The sequence below is a fragment of the Rhea pennata genome, chromosome Z (genome assembly GCF_028389875.1).
Source record: "Rhea pennata isolate bPtePen1 chromosome Z, bPtePen1.pri, whole genome shotgun sequence".
In the NCBI taxonomy this organism is placed as follows: Eukaryota; Metazoa; Chordata; class Aves; order Rheiformes; family Rheidae; genus Rhea; species Rhea pennata.
The window spans coordinates 11766581-11778850 of record NC_084702.1 but is presented as its reverse complement, the minus strand read 5'-3'; the positions used below and the strand labels follow the sequence as shown (position 1 = coordinate 11778850).

Genomic DNA, 12270 nt, shown 5'->3' with positions numbered 1-12270 from the left:
AAAATCTTTAGATTAAAAATATACAAAGACCTTCCCACTAAACAAGATCTACTTACTGCCTCCCAACTGGGATGAGTTTAAGTGTTAGATATTACTCAGAGGCATTTAAAATATCAGTGAAGAGGCCGAATATTCTGATTTCATGTTCACTTTTTGCCTTACTTGGGGACAAAGCAAAGTTCATTTGCAGACACCATACTGTTTTGCAATACATGCAAGTACAAGAGATACTGAAGCACACTACAGTTAAGCACTCCCATTTCCACTTTTGAAATGTTAGCTTTGTGATTGCTCCTACAATAGCACCCCCACTCTGTATTGGCTGATAAAACCAAAAGCCAAGCAAGTCTCTTATCTGATTTTCTTAAGACAAAAATCTTAAGACACCAAGTAGAATTTCAATAAAATCGAGACAGCACACAGGCCCTCTCCCTGCTTTAAGAAGATTCTTAGCTACAAAGCAACATATACCCCATAAAGTCAATTGCAAAAACCTATATCCATTTTACATCTACAGATCTGTAACATCTTTGGAACACCTAATGCTTACTGCTTCCTGTGAGCTGGGAACAACTAAGTACTTCACTAGTATAAAAGAGTGGTTGTGTGTTAGTTACACTTAGATTAAAGAACAGTGAAAAAGATCAGAATTTTAGGCATAGACAAGGGGAAGAAAGTAAGAGACTGAACAGCAAATATGAGCATGCAAAGAATGATAAGAAATACTATTTTGGGAAACAGACATTTATGAGACTGAAAGGAGCATAAAACAAAAATAGGTCAAGTGGTTTCCCAAGGCAGAGCTGACTTTCTGAAATCCAGTATGGCCCACCCATCAGATTGCACTGTTTAGCCAGACTCTTAGAGCCAATACTTCAAAGAAAAATGCTCTGATTAATAAAACACTGAGTAGCCAACTTCAGATAGCTTTTAACTTCTGGTTAGGTGCAGAGATTCTACACAGTACCAGCCACAGCTGACTCAGCAGCATTATACTACAGAGCATTACAACAAACTGGAACGAATAGGATGACATTTGCTCCTGATCAAAATGTCTGAAGATTTCTATCACTGCAATATTGATAGGATCTGCTAAGGATTAGTTCTCTACCTAAGGAGAAGCAAAGACTAACTTCTAAGAGTTACTAATTTTACAATAAACTTCAGAAAAACTTGATGGATTCCTGCCTGAAAACCTGTAAATTTAAACAAACTTACTTGGTCAATGAGTAGCACATGCTAGAAACACCCTGTGGGCTGTCTCAAATTATAACACAGAGCATGTAAGTTTTCTGAACTTGAAGACCAGCCTTGAAGCATAATTGTCATTTTTCCAAGTGAAAAAAGATGTCCTTAACATTTATTGTTAAGTAGTATAAGTTTAGCTTTATAGCAAATTCACCAACATTAACCCCAGTGATGTCACCAGAAACACTTGAACAGCTATAAGACTTCACATTCAAAAGGAATATTAGGTAGCAAAAGCTCATCTTAAGCATTAAGAAAAGATCAAGGTTCTATCATAATTTAAAGGGATACAGTCAACTTGAAACATTATTCCATATCAGTCATCAGGTTGTTAACTTACAACCTTAAGTTTTGTTGTTTCAGAGCTATTATTTCCCTGTGTTAAAAACATCTTTTTCTTTATTAAGGTGTGAAAGGCCCATACTCAGCAAGGAACAATACTAAAAGTTAAAAGGATACAAGTTTTCACTCTTCTTTCATAAGCTGTGATATCAACAGGAATACTTAGGAAGGAGTCAGAATGAATTTGATTTAAGTTGACTGTGTCACTTTAAAAATAAATGCAGTTTGAAGAACAAGTTTAATCCAATGAGACAAAAAGTGTAGACTTTGTACTGTACCTATCTTTGATCTGTCTGGCAGCCTTGATGTACATCAGGGAGAAGAGAGAAAAGGTAGTTAGTGTTTCCATGCAAGTCTCAGAGGCAGTAACATGCAAGAAGACTGAGAACAACATCAGAACTGTGGTACTCAGATCTGAAGATCAAAATGAGTTTAACAGTTGTATCAAAAGAAATTCTCCCATAAAGCATGTTAATGGTGCTGGTTAAAACTGCAACAGTGCATCACCTGACAACAAATAAATCTCAAGAGCCACACCAAACCAATTCCAAATTACTCTATTTCCTGAGCTAAATTTGTCTCTTTAGATTTCCCTGCCTCCACTAAGTTATTTTTCTTCACATTTTGAAAGAGATAAATGACCAAGCTCATAAATTTTTAATTAGCAAAGTACTTTGAGTGAAATTGTAAAGTGCTTGTGCTTGGCATTTCTCCAGACCAACTTTAAGATATATCTTGACTAGTAAGGAAAAAAAAAACATGACTCGCTTTCATGTTTCCTGTGAAACTTAGAGTACTACTCAGATAAAGCTTCCCAAAAGGTTCTCTCCATATGCCTATATTCAAAAATCACGGAATGCTGGAGTCTTCCCACAGCATATAAATGATACCACTGATACAGAAACAGTGATGGCACATTTCAGAGGTAAGCCTTCACCGGCTTTTAGAAAGATGGAATCCCCCTCCTTTATCAAGGGGAACTGCAAATGTAGAACAAAATGTTACTGTAGAAAGTTAAGTAATAGCTTAGATCTGCTGAATTTATGTTTGGAAATTACATTGCTATTTGATCTAGTGTGCCACTCAGCTGCACAAGAAACATCAAATAAATTACAAGTTTAAATTCAGAGTACTCCAAAATATTTTACTAGCTATAAAGTACGCTCATGGTGGAAGAATCACGATGGCCACTATTGTAAAATCAATTTTATATTCTCAAAGTAGAAAGTGAAAAAATGTTTAGAAATAATTTAGCTTAAGAGATAAGTTTTGTCTTAATATAGAAGAAAGCTTTTGTAGAAACTACTAACATTCTCCTATATGATAGCTGTAGACAAGAAATCATTTCTTACAAACTAAAGTAGTCTTCATAATTTCCACATCTTGTGGAATATTCAGTACCCAAGATTCAATGAACAGTCCACTACAAGACAGACTTTATCAACTCTATTAAATTTATTTTGTTTCCAAGGCTACTGACAAGGAATCCCCATCTCAGGTCATCTGAACAATGTCAAACTACATGTTATCTAGCCATTAAACTTGTCCTTGTGCTGGCATTCATGCTCTTTTTCACCCTGAAGATCAGCTATTTAAGGGAATGATGCCATTAAAAGTCTAAGAGAGAAAAAGAAAAAAAAATGTTTAGCTTTACGTTAATTTCTCTTGAATTGAATTATTGCAGAAGCTAACTAAAACTGGTACCAATAGAAAGGTGTTGGTGATGGAGCTGCCCTGTCAGCAGCAGTTGGTATTTGAACTAGTTTAGAGGTAGCTTTACCCAGCCACTAGTCAAGGCAGTATTTTCTTAAAACGCATGACACAATTGAAGCACATTTCCAAGTTCTAGTTAGTGTAACGCAAGTTTGAAATCCTAGATTTAACTGAAATGGTTTTTAGTATCATAAGCCTCAAATTCAAAATCTTAAAGAAATATTCCCCCAGTAAGACCTCAAGAATAACTTTTCTTAGAATATTTGATTGAAAAAAGCATTAGCAATGATCTAAAAAACAAACAACTTGCAATGAATCCAAAGCAACATTTTGCATAGTGCTTAAAAACTAATTCAGTCAACACATCACTATAACAAGCCAAAAGACAATGCAAAATGAAGTGCTAAGAAAAACACCTAGTTTATAAATTGTCATCCTTCAAGGCAAATGAATCAAACTTGAGACTCAAGAAGTGATCAAGACAGCAAACAAACATGTTGCCAAAAAGTATAATTCACAGATTAAGACAGCTTCTCATTGTTTTGAAATAACTTATATCCTTGCTCCAGTTAAAATGCAGAAAGACAAAAGTAATTGGGTCTTGGATTTGGTGTGGCTGAACCTGCTACTAATGCAAGATTTATTATAGCAAGTTTCACTAAACAGGGCCTATCTGTACTGAGGAAAATTACTTCTAGAAATATTTATTAGTCTGTAAGTATTCTCTTCCAGTTAGACACATTTTCCCTCTCACTTACAAGTGTGCTGCGGTTATATACACATTATTTGTATTAGAATCACAATGAGGCCCCAAACAGGCTCTTGCTTTAAGAGTGCACAAATACATTACTAGCTTTTTGGGAACACATAGAGTCACCCTGAGTTCAATTTCATAAGATCTTTCAGAATGAATTCAAGGTTACAAATTAAAAGATCCACACCTTGCATAGAGTTCTGCAAAAACGTATCTTGTCATCTATGGATGGTTATAGACATAATATCGAGACACTCAGCAAGAGTCACATAACAGTTTAAGGCAACTGACAGGTTATTTGACAAAACTTTGAAGGCTGGCTGTCATTTACATTGTAAGTTTTGGTTCTGTCTAAGACAGATTTATTTTACCTTCTCTTCCTGGGTTCACCTACCTAGCATCAACACAGATTTAACAGTGATGGTTAGCTATCCAGGAGAAGGCATTTGTTTCCCTCCCGCCCCGAGTAAGAAAAAAATATATACATTTTTAGATTTGCCTATATTAGTTACCGTGAAGAACAAATTCAGTTTGGATGCAGAGCTGTGCACAAAGTCTCAAATTCTTCAGGTACCTGTGGTTTTAAGTGATACTGGTACTTAAACTGAAGACTGAAACAGGCTGCCGTAGTAGTCTACTTAAATTGTGACTGAGCATAGGCTCTGCAGCTTTTAATTGTTTTTCTACTACAGACCCTACACATCCACAATGCTGCAACATATATCTCTCTGATTCAGTTCCACAATGGGCAAAACTGGAAATTCTCTGCTATAGGCATTCCCAAGTTGATCTCAAACTTCTGATGGAGTACCCATGACATATGAATGCTGCAAGTTCCAAGTGCTAATTAAACTACAAAAAATGACTGAACTTAAGTTCATTCATGCATGTTCTCTGGATACTCAACTTTGACTACTGCTTAAAGTTCTCTGAATACTGGAGCTACTTAGACCAGTTTGACAAAAGCTACTTTAAAAGTGGTAAGACTATAGTGCTTAGACACATTGGAGGATTAACTATATTTTTGTATACTTTATCATCCTTACTCTTAATACTCTTGATAAACTTGTACTGCCAGGCTCTGCAATGCAAAGCCTATTCAAAATCGAGACAAGTATCAGCACCTGCCTTACATGTATCAGTTTAATGTTTTCTACCTTTGAGAATTCCACAGGGTCCTTTATGTCCAGTGACTGTGCAGCAAGTTCTAGAAGTTCTTCAGAACTCTCCAGGGCATTACTACACTGGCTAAGTTGATTCTGAAGCAAAAAAGAAAATATGATTAATTTGATGTATTTGACTTAAATAGTGGTTTGTAAGCTAGGAAGAGCAGAACTACTAGTTCTTTGCTATGCCTTTGTAGTACTTTTACTTACATCACTTTTACTTACAATACAGTATTGCATACTGTTACTACATCCCTAAAAAAAGTTTTGAATATAGTATAGGTCCTAAGCATACTGCAGGTCTAACAAGATGCACATTCAAACTACAGTCCTGCCAGCAGATTCTGTATTGCCATTCAATCTACAGCTATTTTTCTAACCATGTGACACCTTAGTCTCGCAACAAATGACCATCGTGTAATTTTTCTTCAAAAAGCCTTTTAGGAAAAATTGTCCTGAATCTTGAGACAGTCCTAGTCACTGTCTCAAGAGCAAATTACATCAACTTCAAGAACAGACTGCCCTCAAGCACTTAAAAATTGTAACTAGTTTTGGCAAGACATTAAATGTATCTAAAACTTAATGATCAAGAATAAAAAAGTAGCATGTTAACAGTTCAAAGGCTAGAAGTTTATACACAGTTTCTATATGACTTTTGGAATATGTGATTAATGCAAGTTGTCATTGATCTAACACAGCTGCTCTCCTCTTCAGATGTTATTCAAAGCTGACAAAGTCAGATGCAGCATGATACTGCCAAAGTGTCCTAGGCGAACACCTCAAAAAAAGCAACAAATGCCAGAGCCACATCAAGTTTTCCAGAAACGATCTGGTAACTAAATGCTTACATTAGCATCTTACTGGCATGCATCTGGATTTCAGAGTGGAAATAAACATTTTAGTGCCATTAAAATACACTGTCCCCAAATTAAGCAGTGTACTTGCAAAGTTCCTTCTATAGCAACTGAGTATTTGGGAGAGACACTAAGGAAGCCACTTCCTTCAAACAGCAAGTTTATACTTACACATAAGTTTGTCTTGGTTCCCACATATAAAGTTAATTCTCAATCCCCATCTAAGATAAGGATTTGATAAAACCAAAACAATACACCACAGTTCATCTACTGGTTTGGTTTGTTAAATGCACTGTTAGAAAAGCACTCTTCTCATAGATCCTACAGTGCCTCAGTTCCAGAGGAAATTTGCTCTGTCATCAAGTAAAGATAATGTCCTTTGAGGATATGGTTGGATAACAGCCTCAGCTGAAAGACAAGTAGGGCTCTTAACGACTGTGTCAGTCATCTATAACATTCCACTTGTCTTCATCCTCTTCTGATTTTAACAGCTCAGCTCAGCTGTTCAGCACATGGATATCAGGCAGCAATTCTTGGTACAGCTGTACAACACAGACAGGCTTTCAGAACTTGGTTCAACCACACTTGAATTGTTAATCTAACCTGATAAAATCAACTTAGCTAATAGAAAACTTCTACACAGTCAAGTCAAACAGCCATATGAGCAAGTGTCAAAATGGTTTCCAATTTCAGAACACTTATTTGCAAGATGAAAATTATAAGGTAGAGTAATTGATGCAAGTCACAGTTGAATGAGAGTTGCTCACTAAGAACTATTTATTCTTGAAGTCTTTAAGTTCCATGGACCTAGGTAGGCCTCTGTCTTAAGCTCTGAGCAGCCAAGGCACACTTTGGAAGGAATTTCTAGCAGAGAAACAGATCCCTACTTCTGTGGGTCAGCAAGACTGAAGAAGCTGAAGACACTCTTTTGCTCACGCTCTACTCCTACAGTTTCAGGTTATAGTTTTATTCACTAGAAATATGTAACAAAGCAAATAAGCCTGCAGAATAATTGGTAGGTTATTCCACTTAAGTGGAACAACAGGAATCCAAGTTTTAACTGAACTGTAGAGAAATTTAATCACTATTACCTACCAAGTTCTGAAATTCTATCAGTACTCAAAGAGGGTGTACTTCCTTGCCTCTAGACCCTCCATCCAACAGCTAAGTCTTCTTTCTAGACTTCTCAGAACTCTTGCTCATCTTTTAAAGTGAACTCTTTAGCTTGTTCTATTATGAGTAGTTTACCACTGCAAATGCCCCCCTTCAACAGCAGCTGCCAGTGTCTCTTTTCCACAAGTCTTCCTCAAACTGCAGGTACCTTGGAAATTGATTCTCCCCTCTGCACATCTCCCCAGCAAATCACTGTTTGAGGCTGCAGGCATTTGAACAGAAGATTAACATTAACAGCTCTTATCTGTTAGTGTTTTGCACCCTAGATTCATGGAGGCATCTGCCAAATACTGTCAGTAAGTTAGTGAATTAATATACACTGGTACATTCACCAATACAAATTGCATCACTCAAGATAAATCCAAATTTTTTTGTCAACACCTAAATATAGGAGACTAGCGTCATTAACAATTAAAAATCAGCAAGACTTGTTGTACTACTAGATATACTAGCAGAAACAATACTACAGATTACTATCTAAATGAACATGGTATAAGGAATAAACAGCCAATGCTTTAAGATAATTTTAGGTAGAGACAAAGCAGAACAATAAGTGACCAGGGCAAGGATGGCAGAAGTAATTGGATACAGGATTAACCATCATAAGATATGTTTAAATTAGTCAAAGTACAAAAATGTTAAAGATTAGAAACTTGCAATGAAAAACACTATCAGAGAGAGAGAGAGAGAGAGAAAGAAAGAGAACTAACAATTGATTGGTGGGTGGCTCTTATGCTACTCAGAATACATTAAAGACCAGACAATAATCCAGGTTGCTAACTGAGAAACTCCAGAAGAATCTAAAATAGATACAGGAGTGGGCAGGAGAAGAATGAAATTTCAAGTAAGTGAAATTGAGCATAAACTAGAAAAAACAGGTAGTCAAACAGCTGTGCAAACTGTCAGTTAAACAAGAAACATTAGGGATATCCCAGTAAAGATTAAAATGACTAACACAGCCCTTCAACAATTTCATGTTGCACAGATAGAAAACTTTTCTCTTAAAACTCATATTTCTGATAGGAATTCTGTGCCAAACTGAGCATGGTCACTAAGCAACATTCCCTTCTTACAATATGGGATGGAATATACCAAAGCATCCTCCTTAAGAAGCTCCAAGACCTTAGTTTTACTGCAGCATCTTTTGGGGGTTATTCATCCAAGAATAACTATTCAGCTGTTATGCAAATGACATGTTTATTTTTTCCAAACATTTCTTAAAGCCATATTGAAAGGAGTTTTCCCACTGAGTTTTAGGCAGATAACAATACTTTTGATAATTTTGGAACACAGTCAAAGATTTAGGATTAAATTAAATTGATGTTACGAATAATCAAATTTTGTAGCAGCTGAATTTAACATGAAAAACTAATACAAAAAATCACATCAATAGATGTATGCCAAATGAACTGCATACTGCTAAAAGATACCTTTATAGAGTTAAACATAAGTCTATGCACACTGCAATGAAAGAGCAGTTTTAACATATGTATTTAACAGGACTGTCATATGTCAGTACATGTTGAACTATCCATACCCAGGGCACAGACTTTCCAAAATCAGGTGTTAGGGCTAAAAAAGTTGCCTAAGCTATACACTAAGTTATGAACTAATCAAGATGGAAGGTGCTAAAGCAGCATGCTTGGATCACCTACATTTTAAGCAACACTATTGCCAAATATCAGAGACAAGGCAGTTACAGTTAATCAGACCAATATTCTTAAGAACTCCTAACCAGTAAAGAGTCACTTGCATTCATCAGCTCTTTCATTTTTTCAGTAAGCTGAATATGTTTGTGCTCCAGGTATTTCCTCCACACTTTATCCTGGAGTAAGACACAGCCCTGTTTTATAGATGGAAAAAATCACAGCAAGAAGCAATACTGTTCTGAAGGATACCATCTGTGAATAGAATTTGAAAAGTAAGGCTCCAGTCCTATTCCTATTCCATAGCTGTAAACTCTTTAGACTCTTAGCATGAAACTTTCACGCAGAGAAACTTTCAGGCAGAGAGCTCATCCTGCATGTCAGTCTTTATTCCAGTAAACACCAGAACTGCTACAGAGCTGGAAAGCATGAAACAAAGCACTCGATTGCTTCAACTGGAGGACTCGCAACTTTGCGGGAAACCTGGCACAAAAGCTTCCATGTCAATACCCAGAACGCTCCATCGTTTCAGAGTGGAAGTACAGAACAAACTGAAATGTTAAATCTGGTTTACATGTTCACCCAGAAGTTCTGAGATGTTTTACAACCACAACCTTTAAGCATGGACGTAAAGGAGACTTAATGAAACCTATGGAATTTGTTTTAGGAAGTAGTTCTAGAATTTCTTTAACCCATTAACAGGAAACCAAAGGAAACACAAAGTTTGAGGACAAATACCTTTACTGCTTTGCGTAAGTGAGAAAAACTAGGCAGAACTTGATTTCTCACACTGCATTCTAAGATGGAATGTAGTAGGACTGTAAAAAGAAAATAGGCTAGAGGAATAGCCTCTGTTTGAAAGATATAAATTCTTCCGTGGTTTTACGCAACAATACTAGTCTGAAAGCTAAAGTTGCTACAAGCTACTGGAAAATTACAGACCTTACACCTATTTCAGAAAGCCACATTTTTGCTTCTATTTCTCTGAAACCTATCGCAAAAGATTCTTCTACATTAAATTATAGAATTATATAAAAATAAAGTTCATGTAATAGGTTTAGTAGCAGACATCAGTGTAATATATTCCCTAACAATCCCCAAGCATGCAGCATCTTCCAGAGTGTGTATACAAGACCCTAGGTGTTAAGAAGCAGAAGATAATCAGATCTGTCAATAGGATCCTGGCCTTCATGATTAACATACCTGATGTCAGTCCTGACTCCAGGTTCAAGCCTTAGCAAATTACTTAAGCATATCTGTATGTTCAGATGCTGTTCTGCTCTAAACTGGAAAAAAAAGCAAATTCCAATTTGGATGCCATTTTTAATTTGAAGGTAGTAAACACACCCCAGGTCTGCTCCTATGCACGCATGCTCCATCTGTAAGCTATGGATAACATCACTTCCTTTGCATAACGTTAAAATAAACATGCCACAGACTACAAATTACCCTAAGAGAAGGGACCTCATAAATACTTAGATCAAAGAACATGCATTTACCTTCGTTATATTTCTTGCAAACACATCCAAAATAATCACTTACAGTTAAGACCTATACTAGCAACTTAAAATTGTTTTTATTTAGCAGCAAATTTACTTTAGCTATGCAGTTACCTGTAGAGCCTGAATTTTACGAGCCTCTTCTTGCTGAATAGTGTTTGTCATACTCCCCTTCATCTCATCCAGTATGGAATACAGACCATCAAATTCTTCATCCAACTCGGAGATAATGTTAGAAGAGTTTGTCTAGAATAATTGAAACTTTTGCAATTAGTATTAAAACAAGGCAAAGTAAATGTTTTTTAGACAGAAAATTATACTGTCTGCCCAAACATACATTGCCATAACCACTTCTAACCTTCCCTTCTCATTACTCCTCACTTTACCAAAGGAAATAAAACATTAAGAATGACTGGCACCTCCTAACTAGACTTGATATCAGGACACTGAAGACTGACATACGTGGAAGACTGACAGTGCTACATGGAAATTTGCACAGAAACAATGTATTTGGCAACTTTGTTCAATGCCACAAGGCCTTCATTTCTCTCTTATTTAAACGCTAGATGCTTGTAAAGATGCTAGATGCTTTAGATGCTAGATTATGCTAGATGCTTGTAAAGAGGTAATTAACCAATACCATAAGAATGGTTTCATTTCATACTAACAATAATCTACATTCAAGAAACCTTCATAAGGGTCTGGGAAGTGATTTCCATTTCTATAGTTGACTTGGCATTAACAAAATATAGCAAACCATACTGTTCATTGATAGAAAAACACACTTAAATCTTGTTATGGAGCAGAAGTTCTAACAATTAGATCCAACTCTAGCATAAACCCAGTAATCTAAAAGTGCTAAAAAGGAAAAGAGCAAAGAATTCTCTTCAGTATCAGAACAATCTCGTTTTTTCAATTGGCCAAACAAAACAGACCTTCCAAAAAAAAGAAAAAACTTACCTCAAACTGAGAGGAGTTAGGTCTTGCATAATAGAGAAATCAAGTCTCAGGATAGCTTTTCACAAAAAACAAAAAACCCAGATTGGAGACAGACTTCAAAAATAATAAGCTTTTCTAGTTGATTCCAGTGTGAAGACTTGCTTTAAACCTAATTCATAGAGCCCACATCTTGTAAATTATGCACAATTTTCAGTTTTCAGTCTCATAATGGTTACCCCCCACCAAAGTGTAACCTTGCGCCTTAGCATATATACCTGAACATTTTTTATTGTGTGGTTCAGCATGTCAATGAAGTTCTGAATTTCATCATTTTTGTTTGCTAGAGTAGAGACAATCCTTTGCAGAGTCTCCTAGAATTACAAAAACAAGAATTTGGAAGAGAACCATGAAATTTAACTATTACCATTTCAACATACATGGAAGTTATCAATGAGAACTCAGAAGTCTCTTCTTTGATACACTGTTCTTTAACCTGTCGGAAAATACATATTAATGTATCTAAGTCATCCAAACCAGACTAGCTTTGGCTACTATCTTCTGCCCTAGATGATAAAACCGGTGCTTGTGCAACTGAGTAGAGACACAAAGGCAATACAACAGATAAATACTAATTTTTCTTCTGGGCTGACTTTTCTGTTGTCAGAAGAAGCTAGCATTAAACTACTAATTTGATGTTTTACAGATCAGTTCTACATATTTACTCTACATATCACATAAAACAGGTTTATTCTACAAAATTAAAACAAATTCTAGCAAATGCAAGACAGAACCTTATCAATACCTGGAAAGAAGAAACCAGATTATCTTTACTACCTCCAGTTATTAAAAAAAGCAGTGGCATAAGCTTAAAATAAGTACTAAGCAGGCAAAGTTGTTAAACATATCAAAATGCATTTTAGATTAAATTTGATTATC

At 35.9% G+C, this 12270-nt stretch overlaps 1 protein-coding gene across 2 annotated transcripts in view; it reads right to left on the bottom strand.

Annotated features, from left to right (window-relative positions):
• The window catches only part of FSD1L (fibronectin type III and SPRY domain containing 1 like), a 35244-nt gene that overhangs the window by 18957 nt on the left and 4017 nt on the right, over nucleotides 1-12270 (bottom strand). For both annotated transcript variants that reach the window (XM_062600198.1, XM_062600197.1), the window contains exons 2-5: nucleotides 11610-11705; nucleotides 10510-10641; nucleotides 5215-5316; nucleotides 1869-1891 (exon numbers count right to left, since the gene is read on the bottom strand). In XM_062600198.1, the coding sequence (XP_062456182.1) occupies nucleotides 1869-1891; nucleotides 5215-5316; nucleotides 10510-10641; nucleotides 11610-11705 (353 nt within the window). The remainder of the gene's footprint in view (nucleotides 1-1868; nucleotides 1892-5214; nucleotides 5317-10509; nucleotides 10642-11609; nucleotides 11706-12270) is intronic.